The sequence below is a fragment of the Myotis nattereri genome (assembly GCF_964212035.1).
Source record: "Myotis nattereri genome assembly, chromosome: Y".
Classification (NCBI taxonomy): domain Eukaryota; kingdom Metazoa; phylum Chordata; class Mammalia; order Chiroptera; family Vespertilionidae; genus Myotis; species Myotis nattereri.
In genome coordinates, this window is record NC_138094.1 from 10,421,614 (window position 1) to 10,442,447 (window position 20,834).

Below are 20,834 nucleotides of genomic sequence, written 5' to 3' on the forward strand. Positions count from 1 at the left end.
TTCTAATGTAATGCTGGATCCAGTTTGCTAGAATTTAGTTGAGGATTGCATCATCACTGTTCAACTGGAATATTGGCTTGTAAGTCTCTTTCTTTGTGTTGTCTTTTTCTGGTTTTCGAATTAGGGTAATGCTGGCTTCATAAAAAGAGCTTGGAAGCGTGCCTTCCTCCTGAATTTTTCGAAAGAGTGTGAGAAGAATTGGTTTTATTTCTTCTTTGAATGTTTGGTAAAACTCCCCTGTGAAGCCATCTGGTCCAGGGCTTTTGTTTTCTGAAAGCTTTTTGATTACTGTTTCAATTTTCTCACTAGTTTTCGTCTTGTTCACGTTGTTTGCTTTTTCCTGATTTTGTATTGGAAGCTTGTATTTTTCTAGGAATATGTCTATTTTGTCCAGATTGATGAGGGATGTTTAATGAACCAAAGACTCAGAGGTAAGACGGCCATAGAGGATGATTGATGCCAGACAGAGGGCTACAGCTCGCTTAGGCATGTAGCAAACTTTGCACTCTCACCATTGCTTTTATTGAGGTTTGGTACAAGGTTAGTGAATCAGCAGTTAATCAATTAAATCTTGTTTTGTTCTATATTATTACAATAGCTTATTGAGGACAACTTGCAGCTGTGCCCTCCCTTTCTGTTCTACACCCATGACTATTTAATCCTAGCCTTTCTCATGGAGGAAAATGTTCCTGGAACTCAAGATTGTGTGCAGTGTTGACCCAGCATGACTCGCTTGAAAGTCACGCTGTGCTCCTGATAGAACATTCACTTCTTCTTGGCAGGACTTTAGATCCTTGTTTACAAATGTCCTGCTACAAACCCCCCTTTTTTTTTCTTGCTTCATTTGATGGAGCATCAGTGAAAACACAGCTGTTTTTCTCCTAATTAGTTGCTTGGTTTTTCCCGAGTCCTTGGAAGACTAAATATAAAATGATACAGAGATAGAGTATCAATAATAGTATTCCAGCAGGAGCTCCTAAAGTAGCTTGTAAATGGGGTATAGGATTTAATTGTTGCAATTCCTTAACCATATTTTTAACACTTTTTTCCCAGTTAATTTATGCAATTTCTTTTGAAATATTTTTTGTATATGAGATTGTAAATTTAGAATTTCTTTTGTTAGATTTTTATGATTGAACATATGTTTTTTAACCTTTTCCCATGGAAACAGACTTTCATTCTAAGGTACAGGAGTAATGCAAATTGATGAATAATTCTAGTTATATTTCATATGCATTTGTCTCTGCAGACTTACAATTTGATCATCTATCATTAATAAAAATGGTAATCGAACACAGGCTTGTGCAAATGCAGTTTTGTTAGCATAAAATTGTAAGGTGTATATCCCAGAGTTATTTTTATAGATTTGCTTATTTTATGCAAATATATGCTTTCAAAGAGTGTAAGGCAGACCCCAGTTTCCATAAGTCAGATTCAGCAGGATGTCCTTCTTGATGAGGTGTTGGGGGAGCAAATCCTCCATCATGCCATACGATGCTTACATTCGCTTGCGTGGATATGGACTTGTTCTCTCCTCTATGCCATCATAGATCAGCTCCATAGGCTTTGGAAGGGGCAGAACCTGAAGGGCTCCAATCAGTGATGCTTCCATAGGAAGTATTAGATAAAACCCAAACTGTCTCTCCTCTACAGGATTCCCAATGGACTCAATCAGACAAGTGTGTAAACATAGGAACATGACATGGTGGAAGTAATGGAGGTGTACTTTTGTTATCCCAACTAACATTTTTAAACCCATGGGCACTCAGAAGAATCAAATGCCTGTTTTTTGTTGCGGTAATAGTGTTTTCAAAATGTTCAGCAGGGCTTGTGCCTGTATTGTTGAACAATGGTCTCCTTGACCTAAGCATATTGGCACTCGCTGAGTTCCAGTGGTATGATTTTCTATGACTCTACCTTCCTCTTCTGGTTTTAATGGACCTCGATCATCATAAGGTCCGGGTAACCAATTTGAGTCATTAACATAAATTCGAACCTTTGAATCCAACCAAGAAACACCTCTATTCGGTGGGGGATTAGGACTGTAAGCCCAGTATATATGATTCTTAGCATTTACCTGAGTGGTTATTAGTGCAAGTATAGCAAGGAACAAAGTCGATGGCGTCACTTCTTTACCATGATGCCAAACCAGTTGTTCTCCCTCTTTCGTAAGATTCTTCACCTGACCCCAGGTTGGTACAGATGAATGTTGCGTTGAACTTAGAGCTTTGCGGGTAGGAGACCCCATCAAGGTCATCTCTGAGAAATCCTTAGTCAGGGCACTTAAGTAGAACTTCCTTTTGGTTCCCATGTCTCCGCTGAAGACGCCTCTCAGGAACCCAGAACTTTTCTTTACCTGTGGAAATATAAGCATATCCTCGCCCCCATCGTAGGACCCATGCAGGATCCCATGACTGAGAGGACTCATTATGATAAAACACAGGTTGATTGAATTCTTGTGAAACATCCTTTACCCAGTGTCGCTGAGCAGCAGTACTGTCAGTCTCATCTTGATTTAAAAAAATTAAAGTAAATAGAGCTGTTAATAGTCTTCATGTAGGGGATTCTCCCTGTTTTTGTTTTTTGATCATTTCCTTTAAGGTGTGATTTTGTCTTTCAATAATAGCTGGTCCTGTATTGTTACAAGGGATGCCAGTGATGTGAGTGATATGATGAAATTGAAAAAAAATGTTTGACATTTTGTAGATAGATATGCAGAACCATTATCAGTGTTAATATTTTGAAGTATTTCCATTACTGCAAAAGCTTTTAGTAAGTGAGTAATTACTGCATATTGAGAATCAGTGACAATATTTACAGCTTGAGGAAAATGTTGTAGTAATAAAACAATGGCAAATAGTTCTGCGCATTGTACTGAAGTGTATGCAGACTGAATTACCTTTGTTAGCTGTTGAAAATGAAAACCAGCTATTCCTAGCTTGTTTGCATTGGTATAAACAGTGGGGCCTTGAATTGGTTCATTAGCTATAATATGATGAGGCCATATTCATTCAGTTTTCTTAAGAAATTGTCACCTTTTATTTATAGGATAATGATTATGTATTTTCTCTAAAAAATGAGCACAAGCAGTTTGCTAGTTATCACATATTTGAAACAATTTTTGAATTTTTTTGACAGTAAAAGGTACTATAATTTCTTCTGGATCTAAACCACATAATGGTCTTAATCTTAATCTCCCCTTGTAAATAATTTGGCAAATTGTTTGAATATAAGTCTGTTTTATTTTGCTGTGATTTATGAGGCAAGAAAATCTATTCAATAACATTACTATCTTGAAGAAGTAACCCTGTATGAGAATGCTCAGTGTGGAAACTAATAATTTAAAATTGTCTATGGAGAGAAGTCTATTTAATTGTGTTTGTTGTATATGCTGTTCTATCCAAGTTAATTATTTTTCTGCAGCAGGGATTAAAACATGTGGGCTATTTAATTCAGGTGGCCCCTTTAGGATTTGAAATAAATTAGTCAATTGATAAGTAGGTATATCAAGACTGGGTCTCAACTAATTAATGTCTCCTAATAACTTTTGAAAATCGTTTAGAGTCTCTAAACTGTCTCTTCTAATTTGAACCTTCTGTGGAATAATGGAGACATCTGTTAATTTTTGCCCAAGATATTTCCATGGCTCCTGCCATTGTTTCTTTTCTGGGGCTACTTCTAATCTATAGTCTTAGAATTTTTCAGGGAGGTATTGGTAAATCTCCTGCAATTGTGATTGAATTTCAGAAGCTATTAAAATATCATGTATATAATGATAAATTAGAGTACTGGGAAATCTTTTTTTGACTATTTCTAAAGGTTGATGCACATATGCCTTACATATAGTGGGACTGTTGAACATTTCTTGTGGTAAGACTTTCTATTGATACCGTTGAGTGGGTTTTGCTTGATTTAAAGCCGGGACGGTAAATGCAAATTTCTCATAGTCTTGAGGTTGTAAAGAAATAGTGAAGAAATAATCTTCATGACTCTTCCTGAGAGAGCCTTTCTAATTGCAATTGTTAATCTTTTTTTAAAAAATATATTTTATTGATTTTTTACAGAGAGGGAGGGAGAGGGATAGAGTGCTAGAAACTTGATGAGAGAGAAACATCGATCAGCTGCCCCCTGCATATCTACTGGGGATGTGCCCGCAACCCTGGTACATGCCCTTGACCAGAATCGAACTTGGGACCTTTCAGTCCGCAGGCAGACGCTCTATCCACTGAGCCAAACCGGTTTAGCTGCTATTGTTAATTTTGACAGAAAGTCAGTGTAAGGCTCCCCTGCTTGTTGAGTAATTTTAGTAAAAGCAGAAGATGCCTTTCCAGGTGTATCCACTCTCTGCCAAGCTCTTAAACAACATAATTTATCTGAGTGATATGCAAATCTGAAAAAGGTGCCTGTGCTTGCAATCGCCCATCCTGTCCAGACCCAGTTAATTCCTGAAATGTTTGTCCTGGAGGCTGTTTTGCTGCATTTTCTCTAGCCATAACATCAGCTTCCTCTCTCCACCATGTTTTAAATTGTAAATATATTCCTGGATCCAGTACAGTTTAGGTCAAAGCTTCCAAATCGAGGGGAATTAGCAAAAATTCCGAGGCATAACTAGTAAGTAATCCCGTCACAAACGGGGAATGCATGCCATAAGAATTAATTGCCTCTTTTAAACTTTTGAGAGGTTTAAACTCATGAGGACTGAGGACTATGAGCCACATTAGCATAACCATTTGGATATTGGGGATATTATTGCAGATCCTGTGGCATTGGCTGCCGCTGTATCAGAAATGCAAGGAAATCATTATCTCTTCTCCATGTGGGAGGAACAATCTCATCTCCAGGTTCTGAATCGAATAATATTTTGTTTATTTCAGTAGGCAAGGGCAGCTGGAATTGCCTATGTGCCCCTGTGGAATAATGTGGTGGGTCTGGAAGAGGAGCCGAGGGAGTTACTCCGGGCTCCTCTGACAGTGGCTGTTGAACTGGAAAAGCATTAATTGATTAATTCCTGTAACTTATTAGTGGGTTTAACATGAGGCGGTGGGATACCACATATTAAAGCCTTCGTATGAGTCAGCAAATCTTTTAAGAACTCTTGTTTGTCATCCCTTGTTTTGATTTTCTTTTTTAATCTCGTTTGTTCGCTACCACTTGAATCAGTGCTACTAGTTTCACTTTCTGACAAATCCTGGATGTCCTCTTTATCAGTCTCTTCTATATCTTCATATCCCTTCAACTTCCGTTCAAAATCTTTCCTTTTTTGGTCCGTATTATTTCCATGAGGCAAAGAAGGCATGTCTTTATCAGTTTCACAAGCAGAGTATGAACGAGAGCTAGTAACTTTAATTGGAGTAGCCTTATAATCAAAAGCCTTTGCTTTTGACTGCAAAGATTTAAGAGCCATAGTAATCAAAGTACACAAGGACCAAACTTCCTGTCCTATAGGATCTCCATTCTGATGAGCGTGACGTAGCGCATGAACCTTTAGATTTAACTGATTTCTGCCTGTCAGCTCAAACCAATAACAATGCCTTTTTATTTCTCTAGCTAATTTCCTAAAAGTGTCTTGAGACACACTAACCCCAGTGCTTTTAAGCACTGAACGCAGCAGAGTCATATATTGACTCTCTGCCGTTGGGGAGTTCCCCAATGCGCTGCCTGGCTTGCCGAAAGTTTTGCATATACCATTGCAGACTTTTTGCCTTTCAGTCCTGTGCGTTCCCAGTACTTACCTTAAGGTCCCTATTTGGGCGCCAAGAGTTGAGGGATGTTTACTGAACCAAAGACGCAGAGGTAAGATGAGCACTCAGGATGATTGATGCCAGACAGAGGGCTACAGCTCGCTCAGGCATGCAGCAAACCTTGCACTCTCACCATCGTTTTTATTGGGGTTTGGTACAAAGTCATGTGTCAGCAGTGAATCAATTAAATCTTGTTTTGTGCCCTGACTGGTTTGACTCAGTGGATAGAGCTTCAGCCTGCGGACCCAAGAGTCCCAGGTTAGATTCCGGTCAAGGGCATGTGCCCTGGTTGCGGGCACATCCCCAATAGGGAATGTGCAGGAGGCAGCTAATCGATGTTTCTCTCTCATCGATGTATCTCTCTCCCTTCCTCTCTGTAAAAAATCAATAAAAAATAAAATACATAAATAAATCTTGTTTTGTTCTATATTACTAGAGGCATGGTGCACAAAATTCGTGCACTTAGCGGGGGAAGTCCTCAGCCTGGCCTGTGCCCTCTCGCAGTCCAGGAGCCCTCAGTGGATGTCCAACTGATGGGTTAGGCCCACTCCCCATGTGAGAGGCTCCTGCCACCACCGCTGCACTTGGCAGCAATGAGCCGGGCTCAAGGCTTCTGGCTGAGTGGCATTCCCCCTGTGGAAGCGCACTGACCACCAGGGGAAGCTCCTGCATTGGGTTTCTGCCCCCTGGTGGTCAGTGAATAGCATAGCAATCGGTCGTTCTGCTTCTTGTCTATTTGCATATTAGCCTTTTATTATATAGGATTACTATAGCATATTGAAGACAACTTGCAGCTGTGCCCTCCCTTTCTGTTTTACACCTACAACTATTTAATCTGAGCCTTTCTCAGGGACGTAAATGTTCTTGGAACTCAAGATTGTGTGCAATGTTGACCCAGCGTGACTCGCTTGCAATTCTCGCTGTGCTCCTGATAGAACATTCGCTTCTTCTTGGCAGGACATCAGATCCTTGTTTACAAATGTCCAGCTACACAGGTTGTCCAGTTTGTTGGAGTAGAGTTGTTTGTTGTAATTTTTTACAATCCTTTGTATATCTGTGGGGTCATTTGTTACTTCACCTCTTTCATTTATAATTTTGTTTATTTGGGTCATCTCTTTTTGTTTTTGTTGAGCCTGGCTAGCAGTTCATGATTGTTGGTATCCTTTCAAAGAACCAGCTCCTGGTTTCATTGATCTTTTATATTTTTTTGGTCTCTTTGTTGTTCCTTTCTGCTCTGATCTTTATTATCTACTACCTTCTGAGTACTTTGGGCATTTCTTGTTGCTTTCTTTCTAATTGATTAAGTTGCAAGGTTAGATACTTCATTACCATTTTTTTTTTTGTTTTTGGAGGTAGGCCTGTAGAGCTATGAACTTGCCTCTCAGGGCTGCTTTCATTGTATCCCATAGATTTTAGGATTGTGTGTTTTAATTGTCACTTGTTTCCAGGATGCTTTTCATTTCTTCTTTGATCTCTTTGATAACCCAACCATTGTTTAATAGCATGCTATTTAGCCTCCAAGTGTTTGATTTTTTCATTGTTTTTATTGCAGTGGATTTCTAGTTTTATGCCATTGTGACCTGAGAAGATGCTTATTATGATTTCTATGCTCTTGAATTTGAAGAGATGTTGCGTGTCCTAATCTGTAGTCTGTGTTTGAAAAGATCCCATGTGCACTGGAGAAGAATGTATATCCAGTAGCTTTGGGATGAAATGTTCTGAAGATGTCAAGTCCATCTGAACTGGAGAGTCATTTAGGATTGCTGTTTCTTTGGAGTTTTTTTTGTTTAGAGGATTTATCCAGTGGTGTCAATGGGGTATTAAAATCCCCAACTATGACTATATTGCTATCTGTCCCTTAATACCTTCCAGAAGTGTGTATTTTATGTATTTGGGTGCTTCTGTATTGGGTGCATATATGTTTACCAGAGTTATATCTTCTTGTTGAATTTCCCCCTTTAGTATTATGTAGTGGCCTTCCTTGTCTCTTGTTATGGCCTTCACTTTGAGTTCTATTTTGTCAGATATAAGTATTGCCATCCCAGCTTCTTTCTCATTTCCATTTACCTGAAACACTTTTATTTTCCATCCCTTCACTATCAGTCTGTGTGAATCCTTAGCTCCGAGGTGGGTCTCTTACAGACTCCAAATATATGGATCATGTTTTCTTATCCATTCACCTACCTTATGTCTTTTGATTGAAGCATTTAATCCCTTTGCATTTAATGTTGTTATTGATATGTACTTGTTTGTCATCATTTTTATTCTTATATATTTGTTTCATCTTGCCTTTCTGTTTCTTCTTTTTACAGCAGTCCTTTTAGCATTTCTTGCATTGCTGGCTTGGTGTTAATAAACTCTCTTAGCCCTTTTTTGTCTGTGAATGTCCAGATTCCATCTTCAATTTTGAATGGTAGACTTGCTGGGTATGTATTCAGTCCCTTGTTTCACATCACTTTGTATATTTTATTCCATCCCCTTCTGGCCTGGTGTGTTTCTGTTGAGAAATCAGTTGATATTCTAATGGGAGATCCCTTGTAGGTAACTTTCTCTGTCTCTCTCTAATGGCCTTTATGATTCTTAGTTTGGCATTGATGTTTAATTATGATGGGTCTTAGTGTTGGTCTTTTTGGGTTCATCTTGTTTGGGACCCTGTGTGGTTCTTGCACTTGCATAGTTATTTTCTGGCCAATATCCGTGAAGTTTTTGTCATTATCTCTTCCAACATGTTTTCTATTCCTTGCTTCACTTCTTCTCCTTCTGATATGCCTATGATGCAGATGTTGTTTTGTTGGGTGTTGTCACAAAGCTCCCATAGGCACTCCTCTTGCATTTTAAACTTTCTTCATCTGACACGTTAGTTGCCTCCATTTCATTTAACTCCTTTTCCGTAGTTTTCACTTTATTCATTCCTTTGGGGATTGCTTTTCTGTCTCCCTATGTTTTGTTGTAATATTGGTATTGTATCTGTGAGCTAGATTCAACTGCTTTGCTACGCAGGTTCTTTTGGGGGTGTTTCTAATGGTGTGATCTCTCAGGTCTTCTGGGATAGGTCATCTAGTGGAGCTCCCTACTTGAGCTATTTGGGTTCTCTTGAGGTAGTTGGGTCTTGACTGTTAGTGTCTTATTTGTGGATGAAGTGTTATCACGGGTTAGCAATGTGACTGACCCCCAGCATTGTTTTGCAAGGTGTTTTGGATGTGATTATTGTTCCGGCTCTGGTGGAAAAGGTTTTCTGAGGTCTCACTGGTATGTGCTCACTGTTTGTTCCCAAAGACCATTGCCTGGGATTAAGGAGTCTTGGGGCCTGCGGCTCAGGAACTGTGACTTTAGCTGGTGTGGTGTGACCGTCGCTGGATTAGCATTACTCTGAAACTCACTATGAGGTCCCAGGCCTATGAGTGTGCGGAGGCGGGTATCTCGTAGTTTGTGGTTGAGGCAGTGGGATTCTGGCCAGTGTGATTTCCCTCTGAATCACAAAGGGGTTTAGGATCCAGCAGCAGACTGTCCAGAGGTAGGTAACCCGGGGTGTGTGGGGGGGAGCGGTGGTGCCCTGCATCCTACTGAGGGAGCCATGCACCCTCAGTTGGAAAGGCATATGCCCAGTGATAGCACCAGGAGCTGTCTGCAAGTGGTGTGTGCTTGTGGGGCCTACACACTGGATCAGAGTGATTGTGCTGTGCCTCTGGCACGTGTAGGGAGAAGTCCCATTTTCTGCTTTGGGGGATGAGCATCCATAATTGGAATTGGATGCCCAGTGCCTGCTTACAAAGGTACCCAAGTATCGTCTACTGGGGCAGTGGGCTCAGGGGGCCCTTGTGCTGGAGCAGCGCTACTGTGGGGACTGGATGCCAGCATGTTGTGCCTTGCAGCAGGCTCAGGGGACTTGCGTGCTGGATCAGTGCAATGCAGTGACCAGAGGTCTGCAGATGGAAAGGAGGAAGTCCGACTATCTTCTGCTGGGCCATTCAGCACTTGGTTGGATACTAGTGTGCTCAGTGGCAGGTCACAGAGGCCCTGAGAGTTACCTGCTGGTGCAGTGGCCTCAGGGGGCCTGCGTGCTAAAACCATGCGACCATGGTGTATGTTGTTTGGCAGTCGGGATGGGGGAAGTCCACATTTCTACTGCTGGGGCTGTGCAGCCTTGTTTGGATATGAGCACGCCCAGCTGGGGCTCGAAGTGGCATCAGGAGCTGCCGTTAGGGGCAGCAGTCTCAGTAGCCCTGTGTGCTGAAAAGACGCAACTGCGGTGTCCAGAAGTCAGCTATAGGAAGGGGTATATCCCAGTTTTTGCTGCCTTGTGGTCTTGGTTGAAATTGTGCGTGCCCAGCAGGGGCTCACAGAGTCACCCCGGAAATGTCTGTTGGGGTGGTTGGGCTCAGGAGGCCTGGACACTGGAAAGGTGCAACTGTGGTGTCCAGAGTTCTGCAGCTGTTGGGTGGGAAGACTCAGTTTTTGCTGCGGTGTCCGTGGTTGGATATGCACGTCCAGTGGCGGCTAACAGGGGCAACTGAGGTACATTTGTCAGTGCGGCGCACTGACGCAAACTGAAAGGCCCTGGCTCTGAAGCCGCACGACTGAGGTGTCTGTGGGCAGGTATCCAGGGAGAGGGAATTTAGAATTTCTACTGCTGGAGCAGTGCGCCCTTGTTTGGCTAAGAGTGTGCCCAGCAGGTGCTCTCAGCAGCACCCAGAAGAGGCCTGTGGAGGGTGGGCTCAGAAGGCCTGCGCTCAGGCAAAGTGCAACTGTGGTGTCCAGATATCTGCTGCTGGGGTGGGGCGATGTCTCACATACTGTTCTGGGAGGCCAGTACCTTTGGAGGTGGAGGTCCTAGGGTCTACTGGTCTTTGGGTGGGGCAGCAGGATTTGGGCTGGCATGGCTGCCGGGTTGCGGGCAGTGTTTAAGGCCTGTGTTGGCAGTGGTGTTTATGAGTTCCTACAAGAGGCTGCTCCTCACTTCCAGATGGTGTGGAATGTCCACGGAGGTGGTAGGTGCTCCCTGTCCAGGAGAACTGGTTCTGCCAGGCTCTGATACTCCTGCCATATTTAACTGTCCCTGACTCACACACAGACACACGCACACACACACACACACACACACACACACACACATCCACACACTCTCCTTTCCCCTTTCACTCACATCACCTTTTCCCCTCTGTCCTGCCAGCCGCCACCTTCTCAAGTAATCTGGGTTTCTTTTCTTTTCATCCATTTGACAGAGAGAGAGGAGTGGGGGAGAGACAGGAGAGAAATACTGTTGACTCCTGTACGTGCCCCGACCCTGTGCCCTTCTACTAGTAGGACGATGCCCAACCAGCCAGGGCACATCTCCAGTTTTCAGATTCCTCCACGGTGTTCTAGAAGATTTCCCCAGGAGCCCATGGCTTCCTACGTACATGCGTTAACATGGTGTTTCCTTATTTGGGGACCATTTGGTTCTTACTCTGACCTGGGTTGACACAGGTGGCTGAGACCATGGACCACCAGGGCAACCAAGTACTGGAGGGCGTGAGGCCATTCTGAGCTGAGCCAGCATGGAAGGAAGACATCTTCAGGTGTGCTGGTTACGGGAGCCTCCTTGAGTGTCTAGAGAAGCCCTGCACCTCTTCCATTCTCATCATTAGGGAAAGAGGTGGGATCTGCATCCTCAGGCTCCTCCTGGGGGAGCAGAAACAGGAGCAGCCGTTGTATTATCAGGTCATGTCCCCCAAAACTCATTTGTTCTCCTGTGTTTTCATGGGGTAAAAGAGAGCGAGCGTGAGACAAGAAGTTGTAGTGTGTTAGGGACCCCTTGTTCAGCAACTCTGCTCGGAGCAGGGCTGGCATGAGAGCCCACAGACTGACTTAACTGGTGTTTGGTGACAGGTAAGTTTTGGTCTCTTCCCCTGAGCTTGCACCACTGAGGGTAAGGGATGGTGCTTGAAACAAAGTAACAGTAGTGCACCACCTGTCCCCTGGCTACAGCCCAAGGAGGTCAGGGAGGCCTGGGAGCTACAGAATGGGGATGGAGAGACCTCGCCCTCATGCATTGGGACTATCAGGCCTCACACAGATGCTGCTGGTACTAAGGTCACCTGGTGGTAACCCCTCGTGTTACTAGTGTCTCAGCCACATTGAGAGTGGCTATTTAAGGACATACTGGTCGCAGGACCCTGAGAGGAGAGATCAAGGCCATGACTCCAGAGTAGTTTGGGCTCGGAGAATTGTCAGCCCTGGGCTGCCGGAAGGTGCCCTCCTTAGTATGATCCACCTGTGCAGAGGATGAGGCGGCGGGGCATAGCGGAGCTCAGGCCAAGAGGGAGACACCCTGGAGCTATGCCTCCTGTGGCCCCAGCGCTGAGCTGGGTCCCCCACCCCTTTCTTTCCCTCTACCTCAGCTGTTGGAGGGGCCTCCATGCACAACTGCTACCCAGATCTTGTGGGTGGCACCTCATCAGTAAATTTACATACTCTCAGGTCATTCCTAGTTCTCCCTGAGAATATCAAACCATCACCTACCTTATCCTCCTGAAGACCTGACTGGGTCCCTACACCATGGCTGAGCACAGACCTGCTGAGCACCTGGATTGTGGCAGGTGATTGTCACCTAAATGGGTACTCCTGCTCTCTGCCCATGACCCTGATTGTGTCCACCGCTGCCACACAGAGAGTGGCATGTTCCCATTCACTGGTGACTTCTCTAGGCATACTCCCATCAGGCTGGCCCAGGTGATGGCCATGGGAGCCGTACATCAGGAACCAGGGCCTTGTTCTTTTGTCACCGTCCCATGACTCACTCAGAGATACGAGTGCAGGCGACTGATTCAGGCCTCAGTTACTGCACATGGAGAAGGTAGTCAGTTGATGGCCCCGGCCAAGGTCCCTTGTCTGGAGAGAGAAGTAATGAGACTTGGAAAGTGAAATGCTTCCATAATTTCTTAAATTCTGCCAAACATGAGGAATTACTTTTACTCATCATCGTGACTCAGAACCCAGCTTCTGGTTCACAACGGCCAGCTCCCAGAGAAGTGTAAATGAGCAACATGGTTGTGACCAAAAAAAAGGATGGAGAGGTCCCAGGGTAAGCCATGAGGCCAAAGAGCTTCACACTAAAGGAACTCTCCCAGAGACATGTGCCCACGTAGGCAGCAGGAAGGAATGGGACCTTGGAAGCTTATCCAAACCTAGAAAGAATGTGACAGTTGACCAGGGCATGGAAAAGACTCTCACTCTGTGTGGAAAGTTGTATGAGCAGAAGACCCGCAAGCCATGTTCAAACTACTCAGGAAATAGTTTGCAAAGCGCATGTCAGTTTTTAATTCTCAAATATTTAAAATCACAGGGTGCTAAGTAGTGATTTTAAAACTTTATTTATTTGCATGTATGGTATGTTTCTAACAGAGTTTTTAATGTTGTGATAAAAATTTGTAATGGCCATTGAAAAATGACAACTTTTCCTATGGTTATTAGGATTGCTGGGCAGGTTATACCTGGAGGTACCATTCTGTGAGGCATGCTCTACAGGGCAAAGCAAGACCAGCCTGTGATTTACACATTTTCCCGCCCAGTTGTTTTGTTTTTTCATTTCTCTACTCAGACAAGTGAGGGTTCGTGCCTCAGAGATTCTCTGAGGAAGACCGTGACATTCTCATGAAGTGTCCCTGCAGGTCACCCGGAATAGCAGTGAATGCACCTTAGGCACTCAGTGACTGTTCTTGAGTAAATCATGTATTGAAGAGAGAGAGGAGAGGAGTCTGTCTTTGGCGGGCGAGGATCGGCCGACCCGTGGACATCCCTGAGAACATGTCCACTCTGTGCCAGTGCCTCCTGCCAGCCCTCCTACAGCGTCCTTGGCATTCAATGGCTAGACCCAGGCATGTCCTGGACGTGAGGCATGCTCTCCTTGGGGAGCAAGAAAGAGAGGCAATCCTTTGTTTAGGTCTAGATGTCATTGGGTCTGAAGTGAAACCAGGTATTGTTGGGCACAGGCAGGTCAGGTAGTGCCAGCAGAGACTTGTGAGTTTGAAAAAGGCACAGAGGACAAAATAGGTCAGTGTAGGAAGAGGTCTGACTGCAGAGGGAAAGAAGCCAGCTGGAAGGGTATCTGCTCAAAGGCTGGGTGAAGAGATTGGACGATGGGAAGGCCCATGCATGAGGACTGGTCCCCAGGGCCTCTGAAGACCCACAGAGGCAGGGCTTGCTGTGGAACCCAGGAAGGGCATCGTCCTGCCTCTTTGGTGCCTCTTTGGATCCAGAAAGGCAGCTGGGATGTTGATTTTCCTTCTGTACACTGTAGCTTGTCACGTTCTCCAAAACAGCTCAGAAGAATTGGGGAGAACTCCTGATTTCTGTTGTCAGTGGGTGTCCCCAGCATCAGGTTCCTGATGGGCTGACTGACATTCCAGGGATGCATAAAGAGGGTCCCAGACTTGGAGCACATTCTAAGGACCCCCTTTCTTAAAAAGAGGTCACAAGGGCAGATGACCTGGGATCACAGTAGCAATTTTTTGACTGGAGAAGGCGGTTGCACAGGATGGCCCTTCTCATGGGCTCAGAGGCTACTGTGTCCTGTACATAAGTGAGTGCCATGATGAGAGCAGGTGGCAGGCGACCAGGATGTGGTGAAAACATCCCCCAAATTCATGTGTGGGTGCTGGGAGTCGGCGGAGCCTGTCCAATACTGGGCATGAAGTTCTCCTGCCCCCAGTGCCACAGCACATGCCCTGGGAAAGTAGGCTCCGTATGGGGGTGGTGGTGGATAGAGGAGTATTTCTTGCTCATGAAGAAGGCATGTTCGCTCACACTTTGTTTCTAGGTCATTCTAAGTGGTCCCTCCTGCCTCCTTGTATCTCCTGGACACTGGAATCTCATAGAAGCTGCCTGAGCTTGGGCTCCTCCAATTTTCCAGTTTCTGCCTGGTGCATGTAATGTTTGTGTTAAAGAGAAAATCTCACCCCAGGTGGCACCACTCCGGCTTTAAGCCCATGATACCAAGTCTAGACTCAACTGCTGACCTCATTACAGTTTGAACCACTTCCAGAAACCTCATCAGCCAGTCTGGAATTTTCAAGTCAACACCACTGTGGTAATCTGTCACGTGGTCCCTCTGCCTGGAATATGAAAGTTGTTTGGGCATCACAATGCAGGGGGTACAGAAGAGCCTACAGAAAAGTTGCTCCTCTCTGCCTCTGTCTCTCTCTCTCTTGCCTCCCCCCCCCTCCCCGCCCTCTGGCTCTCTCTCTGTCTGTGTCTCCCTGGATTTCAAAAGATCCAATGTGTGACTCAGTACAGCATGGGGATATCCCAAACTATGGCAGATCCTTACATGCCAAGTACAGCTTCAAATCTTCTGAAGGGGAAGGTGTATCAGTGCACTGTGCTTAATCCTGAGAGAGGACATTTTCCCTCACAATCTGAGTGAGAGTTGTAGGCCTGGGCCCAGAAGGAGCTTTCTGAAGCCAAATTTGCATGGATTGTTCCCTGGGGTTGAGAAAACATTAGTTATTTATACAGACTTTGGCAGTCATGTTTAGGGCCCCGGCCCCTGGAACTTGGCTGGGAATAACCTGTTGCCTGTGAAAGGTTGGGATGTAGAATAGGATTCCTGAGCTAAAATGAATGCCCTTTGTAGTAGCTCCTTGGTAAGGATACACAGGTATTTTGGCCCACATTTATTTTTTACTGTGCCTCCAAGATTCCAAAGAGCCCACGACTCTCAGCCCTCAGTGGCTTTCAGAATTGTGTAAGTCACATCCCAGGTTCAGCTGCCACACCCCTCCTCTGGCCTCACCACAACCCACATTTTCACATTTAATTTTCTCAAGCCAGGTTGCTGAGCTGATCTGGTTCTTCTGAGAGGAAATGCCCTTTACCTCCACAGAGGAAGGGTGACAGAATCTCCTGCCTATACGCCCCGTCAGCTTGGGTTTAAGGGATCCACCCAGTTTCCTACTTCACCACTAGCCTTTTAAGTTCTCAAGTTGATGCAGTCAGTGTCTTTGAGTTTCCCCAATGTTCACCTTGTCCTGGGTAATTCCCTTTGTCCCATTCCAAACGTGCAGCCCCTCCCTTCTCCTGATCAATCCCTAGATGTGATTTTGGCCTGACCTCCTCTGGGGAAGGCTTGCTCCTCAAAATCTGGAAGACCAGCTGTCCCTCTGTTCCCCTTTGAATGGGTACGGGATTTGCAATTGTAGGTAACATCAAGTCTCAGGGGCTGTTTGGTACTCAATACAGTTGCATTGAAATTCTTTCGCTCTTCAGATGATACACTGTCTCCCTAAAGGTGTGTTAACGGGAACATTAGGGAATTTTGATGTGGCACCAACACCCACATCAAGTCTACTTCCAGGCTGGTTTCCTTTTCTTTTCCTTTCATGAATGGACCTAGGGTTCAGTTGGAGGTGTGGAGAGTGCAAAACCCCATCAGGATTAAATGCCTGGAGATCCAGGGCTAAGGTTTTGCTCTCAGGTGGAAGTAGCCATTTCAGCTAGACTTCAAAAGGAACGTGTGGTCAGACGGGGCATAATGGCTTCTGAGGAGGCAGAGGAGGAAACAGAATCTAGAGCGTGAGAGTCAATGTCCAGCTCTGAGCACAGGGCTCCCTGCACCATGCTGCTCTGGTGAGTCAGGAGCCTAAGGCGGTCCCCAACGACCTGTAGGCCAAGAACCCAGAGATTTGTCCTTTCTTCCATACAAATGAGCAGACTTTGCCTTTGCCTCTGGATGCAGGTTTGCCTTATTCTAAAATGTTTTGATTTCTGTTTTGGCATTTGCCATTCATAGAGGTTCAAAGGGTAAGTTTTTGCTGTGTCTGAAAGTCAAGTATTGCTAAGGAACCTATTGTAGGCCAAAGTGGCAAAATCCTTTTTGTAGTTTTTAGCGGCTGGGCTGTCTGTGTGAAAACAGGTCTTAATGAAAGTCTTTCATAACAGCCAATTGATGTTTAGAAAGAGAGGAAGGGAGTGGGCGGAGAGAGAGAAACATTGATGTGAGAAACATCCATCAGCTGGCTCCTGCCCACCCCCTACGGGGGTTAGGAATGGAGCCCTCAAGAGACCTTTGGCGGGCACAGGAGGAGGCTCAAGGCACTGAGCAACACTGACCATGGCTTGCAGCCTCTCATTGAGAGGAGCCTTAGTGGTGACATGTGAGCCATCTGTTGTCATGGATAAAGTGGTCATTCTAATATTCAGAGAAGGGACACACAGTAAAATGTACATGTTGGAATTAATCGTTATTTTTCTCACCTCCAGCTCCCCCTTGCTTCAGGAAACGTTTGTGCTGCTTTTATATTCCTCATTTAAAATGCGTCAAAAGCCTCAATGGTACCCATTGTGTGGGTGTTCCTTAATCTTCCACATCTATTTTATTTCCTGGAAATTAGCAAGAGGCAGTCCTGGGCCACGGGCTGCTCCCTACTCCAGGCGTTTTCAGTCCTTCAGTGATCCTCAGAAACTTTTTTTCTGGAAAGGGTGGAATCCTCTCTATGGTGTCCCAGTACTCACTGCACAGCAGAATTCCAGCTAGCCAGTGGGTAGATGCGGGAGGTGTCCAGTTGTCATCTCACCCCTCCTTGGTGCCTGGTTCTTGTCCTGCCAGTGGCAGAGGAGAGGCAGGGCTGAGTGGCTTTGAGATTCTAAGCAGAAAACGGGGTTGGGGTAATTTGGGGGGCGCTCCAGTTGTTGCTGGAGGAGTGCCTTTGGCCCTCAGCTGGTCCCTCTGAAGGGAGAAGGGCCGGGTTTGCTCATGCTCAGCCTGACAAGATGCCTTGCTCCTGACTGTCTCCCATGATCTCTTTCATAGCAGCTTCATGGGGATGAGCCTCCCAGCTCCACGCAGACTCCTGGAACTGGCATGTCAGAGCCTGCTGCGGGATGAAGCCTCAGCCATCGCTGCTCTGGAGTGGCTTCCTATGGAGCTCTTCCCACCTCTGTTCATGGCAGCCTTCGCTGGGAAGCACAGCAGAGTCCTGAAGGCCATGGTGCAGGCTTGGCCCTTCCCCTGCCTCCCTCTGGGGGCCCTGATGAACCATCGGCAGCCTTACCAGGATATCTTGCAGGCTGTGCTTGAGGGACTCGATGTCCTGCTTGCCCAGGACACTCGACACAGGTATGGGGGATTCAGTTGCCTGGTAGCACCCTGGGGATCTGAGCAGTTACAGCTGGGATCCGAGAGTGTGCAGGGCCAAAGGGAGAACTGAGGCAGGCCTTGGAGCCACTGCTGGGGTCATTGTGGGAACAGGCTTCGGATATATATGGCTGGTGAAAATGCCGAGGGTGACCGAAGGGACACGAGCCCACTCCTTCCTGGTGGCACCTAAATGTACCAGGAATGGGGACCATGAAGGATCCCAGTAGCACCAGGAGCAGGTGATTCTGGGACATTGAGTCAAAAGTCCAGTCAGGTGTCTGGCCCAGCTGCCCAGATTCCTAGACTCATGGTCTTATTCCTTGTTATCATAATGCACCCCAGCATAACTCCTATTTTCTCCACAGGAGATGGAAACTGCAGGTGCTTAATTTACAGAAGAGAGTTCATCAGGAGTTCTGGATTGTGTGGGCCGGAACCAGAGCCCATCTGTGCTCACTGCTGGAGCCTGAGGCCCCGCAGCCCATGAGGAAGAGGGGGAAAGTGCGCAGCTTAACGGCCAGGCCAAGTCCACCCTTGGCCCCTGTGGAGCTGTTAGTAGACCTTTGCCTCAAGAAAGGTGTCCTTGATGAGTCCCTCAGCTACCTGATTAAGAAAATCAGCGAGAGGAGAGGTTTGCTGCACCTTTGCTGTAAGAAGCTGAAGGTTTTTGCGATGTCGAAGCAAAACACTAACATCCTGGATATGGTGCAGCTGGACTCTGTCCAGGATTTGGAGGTAAACTGTACCTGGAAGCTGTCCACCCTGAGGAAGTTCGCTCCTTACCTGGGCCAGATGGGCAATCTGCGCCGGTTCCGTCTCTCCCATGTCTTCACGTCTTCTCACACCACCTTGGAGGAGGAGGAGCAGTGTGTTAGCCTGGTCACCTCTCAGTTCCTCAGCCTGCCCCACCTCCAGGAGCTCAATTTGAATGATGTCTCCATCCTCAGAGGCCGCCTGGACGAGATCCTCAGGTGAGGGGTGGCGAGCTTTCCCTGACGACCAGATCGAGTCCCTTTCCATTTCAGTGCACAGTGATGGGCTCTCCTGTGTGCAGTCCCTCAGCAGTGCTAGAGTGCCTGAGCCACTAGACGGTCCACACAGTCAGTGTCTTGTTCACCGCTCTGTCACCTTGCATGTTGTGACATAACCCCCCAGACAAAGGTAGGACATATGCACTAGGACAGAGGCTACTAAAGGGACTCCTTGCTAGGAATTGGCGTAATGGAGGCTTCAGGCCAGGAGATGGTAGCTTTGGGCATCCTTGTAAGTGGTGTGGAAGGGAAGATGATGCAATAGAACCAAGTGAGGATTGCAATGACAAGGGGAAAGCCAATCAGAGGTGAGGTTTCAGGGGTTAAGTTCCGTACTTAGAGATTTGGCCATGGCAGCCTTTCACTCCAAACCTGCCTCATTCACCTGTCTGCCAAGGGTTGCCATAGGCTCTTGCAAACAGAATGCGTGGTAAATGCAGGGTTCCTGAGGGAGTCATTACGAAATTGGATAGGTGGTTTGTAAACAGTGCAGTGTTCTAAGTTCCTGGAGGGTGTCAGCTCTCGTTTGATGTTGCCTGACTGTGCCCAGGTTAGCCCTTTCTGCACAACTGCCAGAGGCCTTATTGGGCTAAGAGATGATGGTGACAGGGGTCTAGGCTGTGGCTGGAAGGAAGCCCGAGTTGCAGGCATTTCAGGACATGTCTCCAATACTAAAATGCACTGGTTGCCTCCTGCTTCAGACCCTGGGTCAGGCTCCTTTCTGAGCTCCTCCCATCTTTACCTCCCACCTTTATGTTCACAACACCTGTGTGTTTGGGCTGGGCTGTATGATGTGCTCCACTTGACGGATGAGTAAATGGAGTGTGTGAGGTTTCATCCAGTTGAATCCATCACGGAGCAGATAACAGATGGGGAAAGATTCCACTCAAATTTGCTCTGACTTGAATGTCACTTTTCACTGTGCAACATCCTGGGTTTGATCATCATCCGGAACACTCTAGGCTTTGGTGACATGGGCCTCTTTACCCTGAAGGCCTGCATCATCCTCACCTGCCTCTGCCCACCAGGTCCATCCCCCACATGTAACTGTTCTATGTCTCCCCAGGTGCCTGAGGACCCCCTTGGCGACCCTGTCCATCACTAACTGCCTGCTTTTCGAAAGAGACTTGAGACATCTATCCCAGCAACTGAACGTCAGCCAGCTGAAAGGCCTGAGTTTCAGTGGGCTCAACCTGACCAATATCAGTTCTGGGTCACTCCGATTTCTTTTAGAGAGAGCCTCCCCCACTCTCCAGGACCTGGACTTGGATAAGTGTGGGATCATGGATGCCCAGTTCCTGGACATCCTGCCAGCCCTGAGCCACTGCTCCCAGCTCACAACCCTAAGTTTCTGTGAAAACCCCATCTCCATGATCGTCCTGGAGGACCTGCTTCGCCACATTGTTGGGCTGAGCAAGCTGAATTGCGTGATTTATGCGGCCCCCCTGGAGAGTTACGAGGAAAGGAGCGGCACCATCAACCTGGGCCGACTTGCCCAGATGCATGCCGTGCTGAAGCATATGCTGCAGGAGTTGGGGCGGCCCAGCATGGTCTGGCTCTGCGCTTACCCCTGTCCTCACTGTGGCTGTAGTACTTTCCTTGACCCAACTCCCATTCTGTGATCCTGTTGCTTGAGTGTCCAGCTGGGTGTACATCTCATAGGCTTTACTCTGGGCCCTTGGGCACTGAAACCTGGACATAAGTATACCGTACAGGAACACAGCAGCCAGTTTCAGACAAATACTCAGGGTGGGGGGAAATGCTGACAGGGGACTCAATGGTTTCTTTGGGGAGATTTGTCCTAAGGAGTTAGAAATATCCACCTGAATCTCTCGGGGAGAGACTGAGGTTTGGGTGGTAGATGCGGGGATTACCTTTGCTTGAATGGTTGTGAATAAATGTCAGTAATAAAGAGAACTGGATGTTAACCATCTGGTGTCCTCCATG

General features: G+C 46.4%; 1 protein-coding gene and 1 pseudogene across 2 annotated transcripts in view; one reads left to right on the forward strand and one right to left on the reverse strand.

Moving 5' to 3' along the window:
• Positions 1-9,812, reverse strand: part of LOC308512327 (centriole and centriolar satellite protein OFD1-like) — a 117,270-nt pseudogene extending 107,458 nt beyond the window's left edge. Inside the window, exon 1 of the transcript in view lies at positions 9,770-9,812. The product of the transcript in view is annotated as a centriole and centriolar satellite protein OFD1-like (transcript). The remainder of the gene's footprint in view (positions 1-9,769) is intronic.
• Positions 9,813-17,542: 7,730 nt separating this feature from the next.
• On the forward strand, positions 17,543-20,509 carry LOC308512328 (melanoma antigen preferentially expressed in tumors-like; the record flags this gene model as incomplete). Its single annotated transcript, XM_081082107.1, has 4 exons — positions 17,543-17,835; positions 18,222-18,771; positions 19,310-19,317; positions 19,954-20,509. The coding sequence occupies 4 exons, from the start codon at positions 17,543-17,545 to the stop codon at positions 20,507-20,509; spliced, it is 1,407 nt and encodes a 468-aa protein (XP_080938233.1).
• Between the last annotated feature and the right edge of the window lie 325 nt (positions 20,510-20,834).